The sequence below is a fragment of the Mixophyes fleayi genome, chromosome 1 (assembly GCF_038048845.1).
Source record: "Mixophyes fleayi isolate aMixFle1 chromosome 1, aMixFle1.hap1, whole genome shotgun sequence".
NCBI lineage: Eukaryota > Metazoa > Chordata > Amphibia > Anura > Limnodynastidae > Mixophyes > Mixophyes fleayi.
In genome coordinates, this window is record NC_134402.1 from 275,759,444 (window position 1) to 275,783,628 (window position 24,185).

Consider the following 24,185-nt stretch of genomic DNA (forward strand, 5'->3'; position numbering starts at 1 on the left):
GGGGGGCCGTGCTCGCGTGATGTCACGCCCAGCATTCACTGCAACCACAGCACGGAAGAGGGCAGAAGAGACTCATGCGCAGAAAAAAGAAGAGGATCGGACTTAAGGTAAGTTAAGAGGGCCCCTATATATATATATATATATATATATATATATATTTATGTGTAAAAAAAAAAGTGATTATATATATAATCACGTTTTTTTTTACATACATATATATATTTTTTACACACACACACACTATTTATATATATATATTTTTTTAGGGGCCCGGTACACTGCATTGCCCGGGGGCCCATAAAGTTGTTAAGGTGGCCCTGTAGAGGGTGCAATACATATTCTCTGTGTTTCATTGATACTTGCATTTATGTTCATTATATATATTCCTTGAAATTTGCAGCACTGTTTTTCCTTGTGAATAACTAACCTTTTCTTCCTTTCCTGATTTTGTTGCATTTGTGTCCCATTACTGCCCTGTGTAATGCTTAACCATTCCTTCTAATGTTATATATGACTATCTGCTTGTCATCTCATTACGTGCTTTGTTGTTTATTATGTGTTGATTTGTACTTATGTTTATATTCATTAAAGTACTTATTAAGCAGACTCATTGTCTTGTGTTCTTATTCTCTAAGCATTGTTTGATCCTGACTCAGCTAAGTCACGTGCACAGGCCTTTGTGGGAACCGCCCACTAGGCCTGATATTATTCCTGTGCATAAAAAGTATGTTTTCTCATGCTTGCCTCTCTTCCTGGTCTCACATAATGACATTACCCCTGTTACATGCAGCTCTATCCTCATACAGTCGCTGGCTCCAACGAGATGGCCACTCATCTCTGGAAATATTCTGTGCTCTGAACAGGTTGTTCTATTCTTCACACTTCAAGATTGGTGACAGCCAGATGAGTAGAATATGAAGATTGTTAACAATAAGGTGCTCTGAACCTAACCAGATGCATTCACAGCTGCTTAATACTTAACTGCAAACATAGTCTATGAAGTTTTTTAATTATTAAATATAATACAACATGTCTTTAATTTAATAGTGTTTAATACATATGTTATTATATTTAATATATGATTGCTTGGCTGCAATATATTTTCTCAGACACATATACAGATAAAATTAGATATTTTCCTGTAGCAGTAAAATCTTATCTCGCTGAATGTTCTTTTAGATCTTTGAATGTTGATTCATTGAATACAACATACAACATTCATTGCATACAACAGGGAACTAGGTATGTGATAGCCAATGAATACAGTCCAGATACAATATAGTTTATGAGCTACAAACAATGCATAGAAAATGTATTGTGTGGAAATCAAAGATAGGCCTTATTATAAGGTCTTGTTATTCATGAAAAATTCATATTACAGAACAGGATCTGAAGGTAGAAGCTCACTTTTCATTTGTTGCCAATTCAATTCGAGTCCAATTAACTTGATATGTACAAGAAAGAGGAGGAAGGGAATCTCATCACAAATAGGTTTCTTGCTCTTTCCATAAAATTGTCTATTAGAGAACACAGAATCTGTTTAACATTTCAGCATGCAGCCAGATCATGTCAGCAGCTCCTGACAAAGAGGAGATATCCTGTCTCTAGATAAATGGTTTTCAGTACTAATCTTTGCCTCAAAATTGTACAAGCACAGTACAATGACTGTGGATAATTGGAAGAATATTACTAAGTTCAAAAGTGAATATGTGTAAAAATACACAGCAATCAATCAGACATTTGTTTATATTGTCAAATTTCCACAATTGATCATAGCAGCAATCTATGCATTGTATACTTGGCTAAAAACCAAATGGTATGGTTCCTGTCCACATCTGAGCCACTGAGTGTCACTGAGAGCTAAGGCTGAGCAATGGCAACATATGAGGTAAGTAATTGACCACCAGGTCCAACTTTTTTACATTGAGGGCCACCCCAGACATTGGAGTCCTGGGGGAAAATGTATTAAACTGCAGTTTTGCAAGTCGCCAATGTGCAGTGACTTTGCAGGGCACCTTTAAAATGGCAATGGCTTTAAAGGCAAGTTTTGCCCTGCAAAGTCACCAAATATCTGTGTCTTGCAAAAACTGCAGTTTAATATATTGACCGCCCTGGGGTAAATGTATCAAGCTGAGAGTTTTCCGGCAGGTTTGGTAAGTGGAGATGTTGCCTATAGCAACCAATCAGATTCTAGCTGTCATTTTGTAGAATGTACTAAATAAATGATAGCTAGAATCTGATTGATTTTTCAAACCCGGCGGAAAACTCTCAGCTTGATACATTTACCCCCTGGTCTTGGTCCATTGCCCATTATGACCCCTAAAATGATTGTCTATTATTGCTTTAGGGTTTACACATATAAGTACATGGTTATAGTCTTCTGTATATAAATCCGGTTGTTGTGTTGAAAACCAATTGCTGATTGATTATTATGGTTACTTACTGCACATTTGCACTTTTCCACCTATGTTAGTAGATTGCCTCTGTGATATAGTTAGGATCATTAATATGCATGCAAATGTGCCAATATGCACAAATTAGTTTTAAGCAATCTAGTGAAAACAAATATTTGATTGGATGCTATGAGTTTAAATGATGCCCATTGCACTAAATTAATACGCCTGTTCACTATATTTAATTTATATTTGTTTAATAAACTGTGAATTAAACAAAATACTAATGTATTTTACCCTTTACTAATAGCATAGTACTTGATAGCATTTTGCCTGAAATTGCTGAAATTGACAATTACTGAACCTGTACACTGCTTGCACAACACTTTCCTGTGATTTTGTAATTTAGCAGGATATGGAGAGGAGGACAGACAACAATGCTAAATATATTTTGTGGTGCTGGATAACATTAATCACTTCATCATCATCATCTGCAATGATTATTTGTAAGGAGCCACAAACTCTGCAGAGCCGGTCAGTCATTACACTAAACATATGGATATGAAAAAACATAACAATGAATAAATACCCCAGGCTACCAGAAGTTCTCCCTCACCTACATTGTAATCCCCTATACTTCCTTCAGAAGCTAGTATATCTACAGCTACAGCTGCAGCTACATCCTATTCTCTGATTTCTCCTACATCTACAGAAGTGGCTAAAGAATTCTCACTTATATTAATGCCATTGATCGATCAGAAATTGGATGGCATACATGCTACCGGTGCTATGGCTATGGCACAAATTGAATCTAATGCCAAACGTATTACTTCTTTGGAGACTAGAGTTAGTGATATTGAGGACTCTAGTGAGGCTGTACAGCGCTGCGGAATTAGTGGCGCTATATAAATAAATGATGATGATGATGATGATATCCTCTTATCGTCCGATCACCTTCTTAAATCAGGATTTTAAAATTTTTGTTAAAATAATGGCGAAAAGGTTACAAAGCATTCTTCCTGATTTGATTACATCTCATCAGTTGGATTTTACTCAAGGTCGGCAGTCGGTATGAGGGGTATGTATGGTCATTGCAGCTGTTGTTAAATCTACACATATAAAAAAGGCAATTGCAGAGGTTTTGTTAAGTATAGATGCAGAAAAGGCATTTGATAAAATCTCATGAAAGCATCTCCAACTTATATTTGAGTACCGGTAATGTGGAGAGGAATTTGTTAGTTTTGTTAAATATATATATATATATATATATATATATATATATATATATATATATATATATTAATCCAATTACATATCTATGACTAATGGTACGCGGCAGGGATGTCCATTATTGGCCCTTGTTTTTTAATCTGGCCATTGATCCCCTTGTACGAATATTGACAGAGATGCCAGATTTTCATGGTACTTTCTTGGGGGTAGAAGAAGTAAAGGTGGTAGCCTTTGCTGATAATTTAGTGTTTATTTCTGACCCTCAATCTTTAATACCACCAGTGCTTGATAAACTTGCATTGTTTGGGAGGGTGTCTGGATTTACGGTTAATAAGGAAAAATCTGTGGCAATGGTTTTGGGGTCCGTTACGAAACCAGTATTGGGGAGAGCCTTTGGGTTTACGTTGACATCTCATTTGCTAACATATCTGGTGATTAAATTACCTAAGAATATATATAATCTTTATTCTTTGAATGTTAGTCCTATTATTAAAGAAATTATTGCTCAACTTCGGAGATGGAGCGATCTTCCACTGTCATATCTAGGTCGAGCAAACTTGATAAAAATTACTATTTTACCAAAGATATTGTATCCGCTGCAACTTTTGCCGGCTTTGTTAACTGCCGCAGATGAAAAATTGATAGATGGGGAATTCCATCGGCAAGCTAAGAGATTTAGAATTGGCTTATTTAAGCTGCAGCAGCCCATATCGAGATGGGGAATAAATTTTCCAAATTTAAAGATATATAATCAAGCTGCGATTCTTAGGTATGTTCGTGAGTGGCTTAATGCCCAAAATTTTTACGTCAATTTGGAAGTTGATCGTTCTTTTGTATCTACATGCAGTTTGGTTTCTTTTTTACATTTATCTACACAAGACCCATTGGAAGAATGGATAGACAACCCCTTATTATTTACTACATCTAAAGTTTGGCGTACAACTTGAATAAAATATGAGCTTAATTGTACTATATCCATTCAATATATGGCAGAATATGGGAATCTCTAATATATGATCATTGGTAGATCAGCGAGCTAGGAAAATACCTACGGTAGCACAGATTAGTGCAAAATTTGATCTGCCCTATACTCATATCTTCGCAGAACATCAGGCTCAACATTATGTTTTTTCGGTTATTAAACATCTCTCAGGCCAAGACTGGACTAAGGAATTAGATATAGTGATTTCTAAGCCAATATTAGGTTGGGGGCTACTTCTGTTTATTACAAACTTTTACAATGTTTGATTATACAAAAGTTTGTTCGGGACTCTCTTATTGGGTGGATGTTTTTCCTCAGATGACTTTGGATATGATCTTTAAAACAATTGTATTTTCTATCAAGACATTGCCAGCAAGTACATATAGGGAAATATTTTATAAGATATTTCATAGGGGCTACTTGTCCCCATATCAAGGTTATATTATGGGTTTAGTTGAATCAGATTGTTGCCGGAAATGTCATATCTCAAAGGCTATATTTTTTCACTGTATGTGGGAATGTCCATACATTAGACTGTTTTGGAGACAGGTCTATCATTATGCATCAACATATCTTTTAAACTATGTTCCTTTATCCCTGGAGTGGGCTGCATTGGGAATTGTGGTTGTCTATTCTCAAATAACGAGGGGAAGCAGAAAATTACTCTTGATTATTTTGGCTGCCGCTCGGAAGAGTGTTTTGCAAATGTGGACACATGAACAACTGCCATCCTTAGATCTATTTCAGACAAAATTGTATTTTGCATTCAGAATTGATTGGCTGGAGACCGCTTTACATAAGGAAAATAAAGTAAACTCCTATTTTGAAATATGGGAAAGCTTTATTGATTTATTACCTAAAACACTTAAGTTTCAAATTTTCTCATGTTTCAAATTTACAAGTTGGTATGAGAAAAGGACAGGTTTAAATAATTCCACTATTCAATTAGCAAATGAAGTAGGTTCTATGTAGAATGTGTTTTTTTTTTAGTAGGTATAGACTCCATTTAGATAAATTGACCGCACCTGGAAGATGTATTTAAAAATATATTTAAGAATGTATTTAAAATTTAGTAAAAATATTGTAATGAATATGTAAGGAAATTAAAATATATTTTTTAGTCTAATCTTAAGTTGCTCATGTATAGTATAATCATGCTGTGTGACATAACTGTAATTCATATTCTATTTTTCAAATTAATAAAAAAAGAAATAAAAAAGAAACAATATATAAATACAATGCCAACAAATTGGAGTATCTTACGAGTACTAATAAAAAAGTACAAGTCAGACTGAAAATCACAAAAAAACAAACAGAAAATGTACAGAAAGGCATGTACATTCAAAGTAGAGAAAAAAGGTATGGACATGAGGCATAGGGTAGATAGGGCTCAGCTCATGAAAGCTTACAATCTATCAGGAGGGAGAAATCAGATACAGTAGGAACAAATGGAACATGAGTGGACATAACAGGTGTAGCAAGAAGAGGAAGTGGTCAAGGAGGGAAGTCATGAAAGTAGGGATGGGTAGGCAATAGTGAAGAGGGGAGTGTTATAGCAATAAGGTTTTTGGGATCCATCTCGGGATGTAGTGGAAACTGGGAGGCAGGATGAGTGTCTTGCTCATAGGGGTACCTCTATTCCTGTATACCAGATGTTAGGAGGAGGAATGCTGGACTGGACTCCGTACTGGAATAAATGACTGGAATCTGGACCTGATGGACTGGAAACTGGACGTGGGAACAGGGAGGACCTGACCCCATGACCAAAGACTCAATACCGCCAAGAACTCAGAAACTCAAAGGAATATAGTACCACAACTGGGAATGGGATGAATCAGAACTCAGGCAGAGACTATACAGGGGGTGGCAACCTCCTGAACAGAATAAGCCTGGAGCTGGTCCTGGACAACTCAGAACCTGAGGTAGGCCTGTAACTGGAAGTCGGTACCCCGAGACCCCAGAAAGTGGATGACTCAGAACAACAACCTTCTACCCCAGATAGCCAGTAGGAGAGGCAGGAATAGATTGATGAGAGGAGGATCCACACAGGAGGTAACAGTTGGAAACTGTACATGAGCAGATAGAATGAAGGTGAATCCACATGAGGAATAAATAGCCAAAGCTCTGTTTCAGCAAGTAGGGTGAAGCTAAATTCGTTCAAAGGTCAATGGTTTAAAGATTGTATCGCAACAAGCAGAGTGAAGCTGAATTTTCACAAAGGGTTACTGGTTCGAAGTCCATATAACAGCAACAAGATGAAGCTGAATTCACACGAAGAGTTAATAGTTTGAAATCCATACAACAGCAAGCAGGATTAATCTGAACTCACTCAGAGAGTAAATAGTTGAAGTCCATGTATTAGCAACAGGATGAGGCTGAATTCACTCAGAGGATAAATGGTTAAAATCTGTATACAGCAGGTGGAATGAAACAACAAACAGGATGAAGATGAATTCGCAAGAAAGATCAATGGTTGAGATCTGTATACAGCAGACAAGATGGAGCATCAAACAAACAGCAACTGTGATAGTCTGGAACCAGAAACTAGGAAAGTGTTGCACTGGCAATTTGCCGAGTGTAGTAGGAGACTCATATAGTCTGCAGAGGAAGCTAATTGGTGAATGAGATCAGGTGTTCAGACTTAGCAGGATGTTTAGCAAATGTCTCACCCAATACTGCAGCCTCCAATACGTAGACAGAAGTCACACTTTGTCCCAAGATAGAATGCTGCCTTCGACCAAAAGGAAGATGTACGGTGATATGGTACCGCCATGTGGTGTAAACAGGACTAAGACCCCTATTCGTGACAGTGAGTTTTGAGAGAGCACTTGAAAGATTGCAGGTTGGGTGAAACTATGGTTAAGTAAGGTAAGTTAAGTTAGGCAGGGAGTTCAATAGGTGAAGAGCAGCCCAGGAAAAGTTTTGTAGGTCTTCATAGGTGGTGATTAAAGGGGAGAAGAGGCACAAGTCAGAGGCGGTGCAGAAAGGTTGAGCTGGGTGTACCTTGTGATGAGATGTATGAAGAGGAAGCATTGATGAGCAATTTGTAGATGAGGGTGAGCAGCTTTAATTGAATTATAAAGTGAATGGGGAGCTAGTGAAAGGAGCTGGAGAGTGGCAAAGATGATAAGAGCACTTGGAGAGGAAGATTAGCCTCGCTGCTGCTTTCACAACAGAAATATGGGCGATGAGAAGGCCAGAAAGGAGGAGGCTACAGTAATGAAGGTGGGAGATGAGGAGAGAATGTATTAGAATTTTGTTTACATCTTGATTGAGAAAAGCGAGTGTCTTGGCTATGTTACAAAGGAGGAGGTGAAAAGAATGAGGGTGGAGTCAGTGTTTGAGGGCAATTATGGTTGTAGTGACATTAGTCAAAAGAAAGCTGATGAGCTCTATTTTGGTCATATTACGTTTGACACAGCTTTGGGACATTCAGAGTGAGATGGCAGAAAGGCAGTTGGACACGGGTATAGAAGAGAATGTGAAAGGTCAGGGTGGGAAATGTGTATTTGTGTGTCAACAGCATAGAGGAGCTAGTTAAGCCTGAAGAAGCGTACAAGTTCACCAAGCAAAGAAGTGTAAAGTGAGAAGAGTTGTAGGCAGAGAACAGTGCTTTGGGGGATCCCAACAGATTGAGGAAGAGGAGGGGAGCAGGAATTAAAAGTACAATGATAAGAAAGGTAAACATGAACTAGGAGAGGATTGGACTTCTAATGCAAGGAAGTAAAGGGTATCAAGAAGAAGATGGTGATCAATAGTGTGAAATGTGGCAAAGAGGTTGAGGAGTATGAGCAGGGAGATGTGACCGTTCAACTTGGTTGCAATTAGATCATTGGTCACTTCAGTGAAGGTAGTTTCAATGGAGTGAAGAGGATGAAAGTCAGCCTGCAGGGGTCAAGAATAGAGTGGGACAGGCGGATGTAAATGAGCCATTTTAGAGGTTTGAAAGCAAAGGTGCTCAATGAAATGGGGCAGTAGTTGGAGAGAGAAGTTAGGTCAAGAGATGGTCTCTTGAAAAGAGGTGAGAAGAGCTAGACATTTGAAATCAGAGGGAAAGATACCAGCAGAGATGGATAGGTTAAAGAGCGCAGCTAATTTCCAGCAGGTATGGCGGAAAGGAAGTAGAGGAGTTGGATCAAGGGTGCAGGTTAAGGGAGAGGAAGTAGGGGACAGAGGACCTCAGATTAATTTACATGAGGGAAGAACTGAAAGTGGCAAGTTTATTGGAAGAGAGGGTAGGGAGAAATGGATCAGATGAGGAGTTTTAATATAGATGTTGTCAATTTTGTCTTTAAATCAGTAGGAAAGTCATAAGCAAACAGAAAGAGCAGGTAGGTGGATTTGCATTAGGTTTACTTGACAAGAGACTAGACTAACAGGAAGTGAGGATGAATTTTAAGTGGATGTAGTCAACGTTGGAACGGGATTTTCTCCATTGGCGCTTGGGTTCAACAGGAGAACTTTCGTAAGTAGTAAGTTTGGAGGGTTGAGGTTTGGAACACTGGCAGTAGTGTGAAGCGGTGTGAAGTGGCGGTGGCTGCTTCATCAAGAATTGCAGAAAGTGTGGAGTTGTAGAGAGAGATAGCAGCTTCATAGCAGGAGAAGATGGGAAAGAGGAGAGCTGTTTCACCGAGGTTGAGAAGTGGATACAGTCAAGGTCATTGAGATGCAGCTGTGTGTGCACAGCTTTTGTTGGAGGTAAGGGAGCAGGAGGTAGGGTGAGGTGGAAGGAAAGGAGATTGTGGACGGGGAGTGGGAAGACTAGAGATGGAAGAACACGTGGTCGAGGGAGTGACCATCATGGTGGGCGGGAGTTGAAGTCCATTGGGAGTGACCATAGGAGGAGGTGAGAGTGAGGAATTTTAAGGCTTCACTGCCAATAAGGGTGGCAATGGAGATTCTGATAAATAAGTGTGGGTAGGTCAGTGGAGAGTAAATGAGATATCAAAATTGTTGAGGAATTTTGAAGCAGGGTCTGGCTGGTGATAGATTATAGTGACATGTGATTGGAGTTGAGAGAAGAGCCTGGTGGAATGATCTTTGAAGAAGAGAAGGAAAGGGACATTGCGATGCAACCAGGAGACAGAGGGATGGTTATGCCACTACCTTAGAGGTGACCAGGGCCGGACTGGGACTAAAAATCAGCCCTGGCATTTAAAGTACACAGGCCCACCTGCTGTGGGCTCGATGCACAATATTGCTGCGTTCTGATGTGGTGTTGCTGGTGCAGTGCAATATAAAGTCTCAGCACAAACGTATTTATAACAAATTGTCTTCTGCCCACCCTGATCAATTCCCTTTTTGTGCAATGCACCTGGAGCACTGGGAAAATGCACAAAACTACAATGGTTTTTTTGTTTTTAAAAAAAATTATATATAGTTAAAATACAATGTATAGTGTGTCCATGCTACTTCCCACTGCACCATATAAGACAGTAATTTTTTGAGATGCAATGGCAATAGCAATTTATTAAATCATAATATACTATAAGTAAGCCACAGCATCAAACCAAAAATAACAAGTATTTTATATAACAACTAAAATTAACATGTAAAACATAAATATTGCATAGAATTGAAATAAAAGACCTAATTACTGAAATTTAAGCAAACCATAAGTCAGCAGACCCTCCAACATGACCCCTTCCACCAGGTACAAGAGGCTGCTGTCACCTTTGCTGTAACTTTTATTAGTTATATTTAATATATACTGAAATATATACTGAAATTACCTTCAAGTATTAAAATAATAATTTGGAAATCAGACGGTATAAATGAGCTTAAGCAATATCTAAAGGATACAACATTGGACTGAATTATATAGCGGTATAGTTATTGATTCTAATCTCTCCATTGTGGACAAGGAGTGATATAAATGTTGCATCCTTTACATATTGTTTAAGCCATTTCCAAATAAATCACTTTGGATCATTTTAATGCTTTAAGGTAATTTCCGTCTATGTTAAATATACCTAATGAAAGTTACATTTTACATTTACTGTTTGTTTATGAGTCTATAAAATATAACCAACGAGCAAATTCTGGTGCTGAGCCTGCTTCTTACCAGTTGGAAAATTAAGTTGCATCTGTAATAGAGGACCTTACTATATGTCCCAACTCAAGACAGAAAAACTAAAAAATACAGCGCTGCAAAAAACTGGTGCAAATAATTAAATTTGATTAAATTCACTAAGGCAGAATAAGTGAATGGAATGGTTCTCTGCAAAAATTAAACATATAGGGTTTGAGTCATTAAGGAGATTAAGGCAAAAAAAAAAGGTTTAAGGGTGATTAAGTGTTCTGCCTGCCCTAGTAGAATACACTGGTTGCGCCCCCCCCCCCCCAATGTATTAGAAATACTCATGAATATGAATATTCAGATGTATTCTCCAGCATTCAAATTTAGACAGATTGCGCCGTTGTCTCTTACCTGTTCTTGCTCTTCTCTCTTGCTTGTTCTTGCAGCTTTGTTGTCTTTTTGATGCATTTTGGAAAGTTGGAGTCCTGTATTGAACATTGTATCATATTTTATTATAATGCAAACTGTTAATAAACCCTGAATGATTAGGCCATTTAGTTCAAACAAAACACTCCATTATGGCCAAATAAAACTACCCCATTGTACAGGCATATAAAGGCAATAACTGAACATTTGCTGTCAAATATTAACCTCTACCAGCCCCATCTCAGAAGTATTTAGTATTCTAGTGATCGCTAAGGCCACAGAGAGCTTTCATGTACCCACCACACAATAAAGAGATCATGCCCCCCAAAGCTGCTCTATTTATTAAATACCCCCAAGATATTTTATTACCCCTGCACAAATAATCTCCAGTGCTATTAAAAGAGTAAACAGCGTAAAAAAGTTATAAAAAATTAATTTTATAAACTCATCTATACACAAAAATAAATTGTGTACTTCCAAACAAGTTAATACTTCCCGCTGCAGCTGTTAAAAGGGACTATTGCTTTTCTTCTAACTAAACCACACATCTAAACACAAAACACAAGAACAGCGCTGTAGGCAATAAAGTGTATAGAAATGTACATAATTGAATATATATATATATATATATATATATATATATATATATATATATTCAATTATGTACATATATATATATATATATATATATATATAAAAATTCTTGATTAAAAGAAAAATCCATTTCATTACCCACCTTCGGCCATTTTCATTACCCCCTGCAGCCATTGCCCTTACTCCCCTCTGCAGATATTTTCAATACCCCCTCCAACAGTCATTGTCCCCCCATGCAGGTATTTTCTTACCTCCCCTACTACAGCCATTGCCCCTCCCTCAGTCATTTTTACTAACTCCCCCCGCTGCAGGTATTTCCTTAGCATCCCCTCCTACAGCCATTGGCACCCCTCAGTCATTTCTACTTACCCCCCCTTCTACAGCCACTGTCGCCCCCCTAAGTCATTTTTACTTACCTCCCCCTTCTATAGCCACTGCCTCCTCCCTAAGTCATTTTTACTTACCCCACTTCTACAGCCTCTGTCTCCCCCCTAAGTCATTTTTATTTACTCCCCCTTCTACAGCCACTGCCTTCCCCTTAAGTCATTTTTACTTACCCCCTTCTACAGCCACTGTCTCCCCCCTAAGTCATTTTTACTTACCCCCACTTCTACAGCCACTGTCTCCCCCTAAGTAATTTTTACTTACCCCCACTTCTACAGCCACTGTCTCCCTCCTAAGTCATTTTTACTTACCCCCCCTTCTACAGCCACTGCCTCCCCCCAAGTCATTTTTACTAATTCCCCCACTGCAGGTATTTCCTTAGCACCCCCCTCCCCCTCCTACAGCCGTTGCCTCGCCTGCAATATTTTTTACTTATTCTTCCCCCCCGCAGTTGTTGGCTTACCTTGTATTCCCTTACGCTGCCGGCATTCACTCGGCGGCTCCAGATTCCAGACCGCGTCTACGTTGCTGCGCATGACGTCTGCGTCATGACGTTACATCGGGAGCGCAGGTAGGCTTGAAGAGCACAGCGAGCGCCGGCGCCGGGATAAAGAAGAAGGAGAAGCCGATTGGTTACAGCTGGGAGTCGGACCGGCCCATCTAGGCATCAGCCCTTCTGGCAAATGCCAGAAGTGCCAGATGGCCAGTCCAGCCCTGGAGGTGACCAGGATAACTGAGTAAAGGGGAGATATCCATAGGAGAGAAACAGGTGAAACAGTATCAAAAGGAGAGATCCAGGTTTCTGTAAGGACTATGGGACTGGATGTGTGAGAGAGGTAAAGGCTGTGAATGGCCATGAGCTTATTGCAGACCAATGTATTGCCTAGAGAGCACAGAAGAGAGGGGAGGCATATAAGTGGAAGGATCAGAATGGGGGGATTGGAAGTACAAGGAGGGTATGATGTTTTGGGGCGGAGGGAGGTGTGTGTGAAGCATGACTTTCCTATCATGCCACTTCATAACAGGATGATTTTCTCCTCTTAATGAGTAGGCCAATTTTCATGTTATTACAATGTGCTCATTTGAAATGGAATATGTTTTTATTTCTCAGTATACAGAAAATAATTGTATGTTGTTTTATATTGTTAGAATTTCTTTTTTCCCATTTTCTATGCTGTTACTTCACATGGCTACAGTGTACACACATGCAGAAATCCTTATTATGTAAAAAAGTAGGGATAAAGTCAGGGGTGAGAGAACAATGTTGGGGGCTGAAGGCACAGTTGGTATAACAAGTGTTGGCAGGGCCTGATCAACCACTAGGCTGACCAGGCTGCAGCCTGGGGCGCTGGGTCCCGGGGGGCGCTGCACTGTGGGTATTTTTTTTTTTTTTAAAAAAAAAAAAAATTGTAAAAAAAATTTTTTTTTTTTTACATTTTTTTTTTCTTCATTCATTTTTTTTTTCAGGGTGGGGGAGGGGGGGGGTCGCCGCTGGGGATCTCCGCAAGGGGGTGGAGGGCTCGACGATCAAAAGCATTGGTGGTCAGTGGTTAGCAACACACAGCCAATCGCCAGGTTGCCTGTTGCTGTGCAGCAGACAGGAAGCAGGACGTCTTCACTTCCTATCTGCTGATCTGAGGAGAGGAGCGATGCTGGCACAACTACAGGTAAGTGAAGGGGGGAACTGCCCTGCATATCTATAGGGAGGGGGGGGGAACTGCCCTGCATATCTATAGGGAGGGGGGGGACTGCCCTGCATATCTATAGGGAGGGGGGGGACTGCCCTGCATATCTATAGGGAGGGGGGGGAACTGCCCCGCATATCTATAGGGAGGGGGGGGACTGCCCTGCATATCTATAGGGAGGGGGGGACTGCCCTGCATATCTATAGGGAGGGGGGGGAACTGCCCCGCATATCTATAGGGAGGGGGGGGAACTGCCCCGCATATCTATAGGGGGGGGGAACTGCCCTGCATATCTATAGGGAGGGGGAACTGCCCTGCATATCTATAGGGAGGGGGAACTGCCCTGCATATCTATAGGGAGGAGGGGGGACTGCCCTGCATATCTATAGGGAGGGGGGGGAACTGCCCTGCATATCTATAGGGAGGGGGGGGAACTGCCCTGCATATCTATAGGGAGGGGGGGGGACTGCCCTGCATATCTATAGGGAGGGGGGGGACTGCCCTGCATATCTATAGGGAGGGGGGGAACTGCCTAGCATATCTATAGGGAGGGGGGGGGGACTGCCCTGCATATCTATAGGGAGGGGGGGAAACTGCCCTGCATATCTATAAGGAGGGGGGGAACTGCCCTGCATATCTATAGGGAGGGGGAACTGCCCTGCATATCTATAGGGAGGAGGGGGGACTGCCCTGCATATCTATAGGGAGGGGGGGGAACTGCCCTGCATATCTATAGGGAGGGAGGGAACTGCCCTGCATATCTATAGGGAGGGGGGGGAACTGCCCTGCATATCTATAGGGAGGGGGGGGAACTGCCCTGCATATCTATAGGGAGGGGGGGAACTGAATAGCATATCTATAGGGAGGGGGGGGGACTGCCCTGCATATCTATAGGGAGGGGGGAAACTGCCCTGCATATCTATAAGGAGGGGGGGAACTGCCCTGCATATCTATAGGGAGGGGGGGGAACTGCCCTGCATATCTATAGGGAGGGGGGGAACTGCCCTGCATATCTATAAGGAGGGGGGGAACTGCCCTGCATATCTATAGGGAGGGGGAACTGCCCTGCATATCTATAGGAAGGGGGGGAACTACCCTGCATATCTATAGGGAGGGGGGAACTACCCTGCATATCTATAGGGAGGGGGGGGACTACCCTGCATATCTATAGGGAGGGGGGGGACTACCCTGCATATCTATAGGGAGGGAGAGGGGGGACTGTCATGCATATCTATAGGGAGGGGGGGAACTGCCCTGCATATCTATAAGGAGGGGGGGAACTGCCCTGCATATCTATAGGGAGGGGGAACTGCCCTGCATATCTATAGGAAGGGGGGGAACTACCCTGCATATCTATAGGGAGGGGGGAACTACCCTGCATATCTATAGGGAGGGGGGGGACTACCCTGCATATCTATAGGGAGGGGGGGGACTACCCTGCATATCTATAGGGAGGGAGAGGGGGGACTGTCATGCATATGTATAGGGAGGGAGAGGGGGACTGTGATGCAGGGTGGGAGGTAAAGAAAATGGCTGCAGCAGGGGTTAAGGAAAATGGCTGTGCGGGGGGGGGTTGTGGTTAAGGAAAATGGCTGCAGGGGGTATTTAAAAAATAGAGCAGCTTTGGGGGGCAGAATCTCATGATTGTGTGGTGGTCACATGGGTGGTCTCAATCACTAGAATACTAAATATTAGTGAGATGGGGCTGGTAGAGGTTTGTATTTGATTGACAACAAATATTCAGATATTGCTTATATATGCCTGTCCAATGGGGTACTTTTAGCTGGCCATAATGGAGTGTTTTGTTTTAACTAACGGGCCTAATCATTCAGGGTTTGCATTATAATACATTTTTGCATTTTCAAAAAAGGACGCCAACTTTCCAGAAGCCAGTGAGAGGATAACAAAGTTGCAAGAGAGAAGAGCAAGGACAGGTAAGAGACAATGGCACAATCTGTCTAAATTTGAATGCTGGAGAATACACCTGAACATTCATATTCAGGAGTGTTCCTATACACCTATATATTCGGAGGAGGGGGGGGGGGCGCTGCAGCCGTATTAGCCTAGGGCGGCCAGAACCCTTAATCAGGCCCTCAGTGTTGGCACAGCACTCTGATGTCAGTGTGCATAACTCTGTGACATGATCCATGATGTGGCCAAATCTCAGACCAATGTTGAAGACCTTGTGGAAAGCAAAAAGACAATTTTCAATATGGTTATATTACTCACATCCAGACTAGTCATCCACAACTTAAACAACCTTCTCTCTGATCTTTCTGCAGCTTACTGATTATGAAGTAATAGGTGTGAATGGCAATATATTATTTAATACCTACAAACTTTCCCAAGTGGATTGTAATATATGTGCAGAAATATAACAACATCTGTACATCTGCTGATATCCTTATATAGGCACATTTTCATACCCAGACATTTTATGCACATACCCAAGTAAGCATTAGACACTCAAACGATTAAACACCCACCCCACCATTAAATTATTAACCCAAACCTCTGCCCACATTACATGAACCCCCTCCTCCCCCCATACTTACCTTCTTCCATTCTTCATTTCAGAGGCAGACTCTTCTGTCCGCCTCCTTTGCTGCAATCACATGTGGAACAGTGCATGTAAAGTGGTGCATGCCCCATGTGTGACATAATGTCTTGGGAGAGAGAGGGACTGCACAAATAGAGGGAAACATAGAGGATAACTGGATCTGTATGATCGACAGCTGTGCATTGTATGGTGGCTTGCCCCAGTGAGGGTCCAGCCTGACAGTCAATCCCCCCATTCCTGAATTGAAGGGAGGGTTTCTGAGCACCAGGAAACCCCTCCTAAGTGCACACCTTTACATACCTTTTTAAACACATTAAATAGCATAAGAAAATGGTAAGTGCATGATTTTGATGCCAGTGAGTAAGATAAAGGGTATCCTTGTGAAATGTAAGATTATATAATCCTATGTATTAATATTTCCAACAATGATCTAGAAGTATTAGTATAACGGAAAGTATTATAATCTATTAAACCAGCACTGAAGTGGAATTTAAGCAGTAGTTGGTTTTTTAGCCTTTGAATCCTGGTCTGAGACTTGACTGAAGCTTAAAAGCAAAATAATGGATACATTGATAGCTAGACTCCTCTGTGCTTAGCTCTCTTTCTTTTGATGTATTGTAATAGTGGCTGCTAACAATTTAATGACAATAAAAATCTTCTGATCTCAAGAAAGTTGACACATATGAACAGACAATTCACACTGTGCTATGAATTACAGTGAAGAGTTTCTTTTAGTTTAAATATAACAATAAGGTAATAAAGTACAGTATTACATTTTATAAAAAAGGTTAACAATAATCTTCTTTTAATACAGAATCCACTCCATCTGCAGCTCAGCATTGAAAATTCTCTAACTTCAAATGCTGATGTCACCTTTTCCATTCTGACAATGAACAACTGGCATAATTATAGCATACTACTATGCCAAGAAGATTTGAATATAACAGACTTCCTCACTCTGACACAAAATAATTCCAGATTTCACCTTGGATTAATCATGAACATCACTGTAAATTTTACACTGACAAATTATGCTATAAGCTACTTGCAGTTAAACCTGGACAGCATAAAGGACACTACATCTACAATTGTTATGTTTGGTTGCGATATGGAAGACACAAGACGGATTTTTGAAGCAGCTGCCCAATACGGAGTAATATTACCAGAGTTTTTTTGGATTTTTGGCGACTCTCAAAATGTTGATGAATTAAGGACTGAAGGTTTGCCATTGGGCCTGATAGCTCATGGGACAACCACTGCGTCTTATTTTGAACATTATGTGCAGGATGCCATGGAGTTAATTGCTAGAGCCGTTGCCACGGCTACAATGGATCAGCCAGAATTGGCGCTTGTTCCCAGTACAATAAATTGTATGAGCAAAGACAGTCTGAATCTCACATCTGGACAGTACTTATCCAGGTACGATTTGATAGTTTGTTATGCTGATTTTGAATACTCTAAATGAATCAATAGCCATCAGAGCTGATGTACTAGTGTGGAGCTCATGTAGTGATAAGGAGCAGTCATAATGCAGGTACACATAAAATAGATTTATGATTATCATGAAGGGAAAGTAAAAGCATTGAATTTGGCTTACATTATGTATAAAATGACTGCAGCAGAATCTATGCAGTTGTTACAACATAAAATAAACCTGTTTTCTTTTGTTCTAAATCATGTTCGGGTCTGCACCATAGTACATGCTCCCATAATTTTCTGTATCAATATAAGTTTTCTATGATAATAATTATTACTAAATAACAACATATTACTTACATGTTATGCAGCATATGTAATGCAGCTTCACTTTTCCTAATTACATTTTTGTCAAATTTGCATCAGGCTCGTCAGCTTATCCCTTAGTGTAATTTTTTGTAAATCAGTGCTTGAGGCCATTCTTTACGCCATAAAAAGATGTTTTGTTTAAAAAATATATAAACTTTTAGATGGACATTCACATGCTAATGAAAATATTTTCAATCATTTTTGTTTTTCCTGATGGAGGAATAAGACTTATCATTATCCTCTGCAGCATTGGAATATGCTTACAGCAACCTTGTGTCAGCAAAATAAGAAACTAAAGCTGGGCACACATATCTAAACTGATTGTCAAATAAACAGATCTGTGTCCAATTTGGCACTTGCATGGTAGTTGAATTGGACATATTCAGTTTATGTATGTGCTCCTAGATTTGTGCCAAAACACATTGTGAAGGAGCAGAAGTTTTGTCCAGTCAATGGGAGAAGTTGAGTGAAAAGAGGACATTTCTTTGTAGTTACTGCACAGTTGTTCTTTAGAGGTGAAACCAGCTTCTAGGCACACTTTGCCCAATGTAAATAAAAGCTTCACATAAAAGTACCACATGTAATAAAGACAGCCCTGATATGCTATCACTGTCATTATTCACATTAGCCATGAATAATTTTTTTAGGGGAAAACTGAAAAAGTTTTATCTTATGGATGGGCCCTTCCAATTTGTGGAGGCATCTTTTTAAAGGGTAAAGTAGGTATGCACCTTGAAGAGTGCAGGGAGGAACATCTAGGTGCACCACTGCAAAGTCAAGTTGTTTTGGAATGCAAATCCATTGAGTAAATGAGCTGCACTAATTGACCCCTTTATAAACAAATTTGCTGCATTTTAAAGTTAGTCTTTTTTACATAGTCACAGGGTTGAAAAAAAACAAGTAAGAAATAGTCAAGTCTATCAAGTTAAACGGTTAAAATGGATTTTATACATGTCTCCCATTGTGTAGAAAGTCACTTCATAGTTATAGGAGTAGTAAAACAATATACAGTTTGTGTGTATGTACCTGATTGCATAGTATATAAGAAATTGTAATGGGTAATATGTAATATGATTTGCTGCATCCTGTATTATACAAAATGGTATAACTCAACAATCTACATGTTCTGTGAAACCTATATTTGCAGTTGATTTAAAACTCTAGTGCTTTATTAAAGAAAAATGTATTTTCCTTATCTTATCAGGTTTTTAACAAATACATCATTCAGTGGTGTTAGTGGACACGTCAAAGTTAAAGATTCATCTATCATCAACTCAGAAAACCATTATTTTATCTGGAACTTACAGCATGACCCTGTAGGCAATCCAATGTGGACTCGACTTGGGAGCTGGCAGGATGAAAAGATTATCATGGATTATGGATTGTGGCCAGACCAGGCACAAAGGCACAAAAATTATTACCAACAACCAACACGATTACACCTCAGAGTTGTGACTCTGATTGAGCCTCCTTTTGTGTTTACAAGAAATGTAGATAATGATGGCCAGTGTCCAGCAGGTCAGCTTTGCTTAGATCCAATGACAAATGATTCAGGAGTATTAGATAGTCTTTTTGAAAGCTTACAAAGTGGAAATGACACAGTGCCCATTGAATACAAAAAGTGTTGCTATGGTTACTGCATTGACCTGTTGGAAAAATTATCAGAAGATTTGAACTTTGATTTTGACCTATATATAGTTGGTGATGGGAAGTATGGAGCTTGGAAAAGCGGTCACTGGACAGGACTTGTGGGAGACCTTCTAAGTGGCGCTGCCCACATGGCTGTAACCTCGTTTAGCATTAACACAGCTAGAAGTCAAGTAATTGATTTTACAAGTCCATTCTTTTCAACAAGTCTGGGTATATTAGTAAGGACTAAAGATACAGCAGCTCCAATTGGAGCCTTTATGTGGCCACTACATTGGACAATGTGGCTGGGGATATTTGTATCTCTTCATATCACTGCCATATTTCTAACACTCTATGAATGGAAAAGCCCCTTTGGCATGACACCAAATGGCAGAAACAGAAGCAAAGTTTTTTCCTTTTCCTCCGCATTAAATGTATGTTATGCCATATTATTTGGCAGGACAGCTGCAATCAAAACACCTAAGTGCTGGACTGGAAGATTTTTGATGAATCTATGGGCTATATTTTGTTTGTTTTGTTTGTCTACATATACTGCTAATTTGGCAGCTGTCATGGTTGGAGAAAAAATTTATGAGGAGCTTTCTGGAATACACGATCCTAAGGTAGGTCAAGATTAATCAATTTTCTATTATTTATAGTTGGCTTGATGCTGCGTGGGTTTTATATGGTTTTTGTGTAACTGAATATTTGAATATCATACGGTAGTGGAATGGTTGACATCATTGTGATCTGTCATAGAATAAGTATGGAAATAATACATTTTTAATAAGTACTTGCAGAGCTTAACACTTTTATTATGTCAATATTAAATGTTGTCACTGGCAGTAACATGGAAAGACATATGCATTTTTGATAGCCCACTGTTCAGTAACTATGATTGAATGTTCCAGTTTCTCATGAAAAATGCAATTTCTTCTCTGATCCTGTCGTATCTTGATTACTGTAACCTTTTCAGAATTGCCATTTCTCTGAGCAAGACGGAAATAAAGCTATAAAGGCATGAGAAGGCAAAAATCAAGGCAGTAGATATATGCCTGTTGTTGTACTAATGCATTTTGCTGTGGTAAATTCTGCTCAGAAATTGGTACAAAGCCTAAAATATTTGCTTTCATCCTTTAGCACAAAGCAGCACATTTATTCACTGTATACAGAGATAGCCACAAGCTATTTACAATATTACAAAGGCTATCTTTTCTATAAATAAAAGCACACATTTGTATGCACAAATATACTCGTATCTGGGCATATTTGGCTTTTTTCAGTATGAGCTCCAGAAATCAACTAGATTTTTCTACAAACATAAGTAGAACTATCTACTGGATTGGGGTAGTTTATGAAAGTGTAGCATTATACAAAATCTAGGGACATTATACATTATTAAAATATCTCTCACACAGATTAGACATAGGAGCCTGTGTAGAGTTGGATGTACATCATTTTAAATTTATTTTCATGAATGCAGCCTGAGATGGTGATAACAGAAGGAGGATTGCAGGGTGCTTTGCATGGGGAAGCTATCGCAGGCGAGACCCGGCAGATCTCACTACCAGCAGGCTACCACGCTGTGCTATCACCAGCAGTCACCTCTTGATGTATAGGTAGAGGACAAAGCCCTATCTCTGGTGAACACACCTGTTTTCGCTAAAGATAGGACTTTTCATCCTATAACAAAAAGACTTCTATTTACTAAGAAAGAGCAAAGGCATGTCCACCGCCTAATCCCTTTTTCTAATTGCACACCCATATAGTGAGATGTTTTCCCATGATCCTGATAAAATTATGGAGATTATTATTCAGAAAATTAGTGTACCTTTGAATAAATTAAATCTTGTTAAAAGCGGCACACACTATGCACTCTATGGGCGTGTGTAAATCTGCTTTCACATATTAACCTCTTTTGCTATAATCTCAAAGTTGTGCATTTGAATGATGGTTATGCACAGTGCTGCAGAAAAAGCTTACAATGTCAATGAATAAGGTATAATCAATATAATTGCTAAGCCTAAAATCTCCCCATGAATAGCTCTTTATTAAGGGCTGCCAAAAAGGACTCCTAAACCCTGGTGTGATTGCTTCTTGGGCTTCACTCAGGCTGCGACTAGACAAATGCAGTCTATCATCATCATCATCATCATCACCATTTATTTATATAGCACCACTGATTCCGCAGCGCTGCACAGAGAACTCATTCACATCAGTCCCTGCCCCAGTCCCTGCCCCATTGGGGCTTACAATCTAAATTCCCTAACATACACACACACACAAACAGACAGACTAGAGTCAATTTTGATAGTAGCCAATTAACCTACCAGGATGTTTTTGGACTGTGGGAGGAAACCGGAGCACCCGGGGGAAACCCCCGCAAATACAGGGAGAACATACAAACTCCACACAGATAAGACCATGGTTGGGAATTGAACTCATGACCCCAGTGCTGTGAGGCAGAAGTGCTAACCACTAGGCCACTGTGCTGCCCATGGTACTTTTACTACACAGGAGGATGATAATAATTTCCAACACACACACTGTCCCCTTCTTCTTGGAATCCCAGCTTGTATTGCCCATTTTTCATTGCAAATATAGCATCTGTGCCACAAATTTATCTCACAAGCTAATAGAAAATGAGAGAAGTTATATCATTCTAGTATAAAAGCAGTAAATGCTTCAGGCTACAATTAGTGAATGACTGTTGCATTCTTTTACAATATCACAGTATGTTATTTTACTTTCACATTCATAGTACAGTTATATCTTAAGCTATGCAACTGTGATGTTTGATTTAATATTGCACAATTGTTTTTTATTTTTTGAATTGGATTTACATAGAAAAAACAGAAGAAACAAACAGTTAAAACACTAACTGTGAACATACAAGCATCACACACAGGAGATTCAATAATATAGCCACTCTGTGGAGTACACGCGGTTCAGATATAACCGAAATTGTCAATATATACATAATTATATGTAACATGCAAAGATGTAAATAGGTCAAATATAGAGAATATTGAGAAATTTGCCAGAGAAACCAAGAAAGGCACCTGCAGCGACTTGAGTACTGAAATCAGTATAATCAGGGAAAGAAGAAAACCATTGAAAACAAGGACATCAACATCAACAACAATAAGGTTGCCCGTGAGTCTAATCCAGTAAAGAGGGTCTCGCTATAAAGAGTAAGTCAAAATAGGAATTTAGCCAGCGGCCCAAAATATTGTTATACTTCAAGGGACATTTAGTCCCACCTTAATATTAACTAAGTTAATACAATCACATATAGGAGGGCTAGCAGGAAAAATGCTTAATTTGGCTATACAGACCTTGGCCAGCATAAACACTTTAATTATGTATTGCCTTGTCACTCTATTTAACATTTGTTTCATCTGTAAGCTAAAAACACAGGTGCCACGTGAATACAACGGTACTGTGACCCCAGTTTTGTTGATACATTTAAATATTCTAGACCAAAAGAAATTGATTTGGGGCATTGCTATAAGAAATGCAAGAATGAGTCCCACATTTGGGACAATGAGTAGTCTCACTGAGTCTAAATTTAGCCAGTCTACAGGGAGTAAGATATGCTCTGTGTAAATTTGCTGAAAGTTCAGGAAAGCAGTCAAATAACGGGAAGTGCTAAGAATTATCTCCCAGACATCATCCTTTGGGGAGGGGGGGTCCTCCTCCCACTTCACCCGTAATTGTGCAAGATGATTGATGGCAAATTCACTTAATAAATAGAAATATGTAAAGAAGGATAGTTTCAAGTAGCCTAAAGGCTGTTAAGCATTCCAGAGTTTAAGGCAGGTGTAGAACATATACTTAGGGATAACAAATTCCTCTCTAAGTTGTTCAAATGATTTAAGGACCCCATTTTTATATAATTGCCCCAAAACAAAGATACCATTTCTCAACCAAAGAGATCTCCCATTCAAGGACTTTAGGACTCATCATAACTATGGAGCATACCATGTGCAGCATTCCAAATGTTTACAGCTTGTACGAGCAGGGGAACTGAGCTTCTAGGGCAAAAACCAGACAATAATATTTGAGGGGAGGGGGGGGGGTTGTTGACTGTCTGCTTGCCTTAATAATATAGATCATGATAGTCAGGGCATGACACCCAACATTTAAAATGAGCCATTTGGAAGACGTAATAATACAGCTTAAGGTTAGAAAAGGCGAAACCTCTGGAGGCGAAATGCGAAACCTCTGATTTACACAGAGCACTTAACTTTATTTTCACCCTCTTTCTATCCCATACCAAGGAGTTTAGGAACTCATCAATTTTATAAAGTAAAGAAGAGGGTAGAAAAAGTGGCGTTTGTTGCAAAACATAGAGGAATTAAGGCTTTATTAACATTTGAATAAGATTGATTCTTCCTGTGAAGATACCGAGTTTATCTGGCCCAATGTTACCCACTTCACGCTGGCTGGCCACCCACGGGTGCCTTCCTATGCCAGGGAAGTCTACCCAGTACCT

General features: G+C 39.8%; 1 protein-coding gene across 1 annotated transcript in view; it reads left to right on the forward strand.

Moving 5' to 3' along the window:
- Window positions 1–24,185, forward strand: part of GRIN3A (glutamate ionotropic receptor NMDA type subunit 3A) — a 197,144-nt gene that overhangs the window by 83,969 nt on the left and 88,990 nt on the right. Inside the window, exons 2-3 of the mRNA XM_075210905.1 lie at window positions 17,088–17,692; window positions 19,263–20,310. Coding sequence (XP_075067006.1) covers window positions 17,088–17,692; window positions 19,263–20,310 — 1,653 coding nt within the window. The remainder of the gene's footprint in view (window positions 1–17,087; window positions 17,693–19,262; window positions 20,311–24,185) is intronic.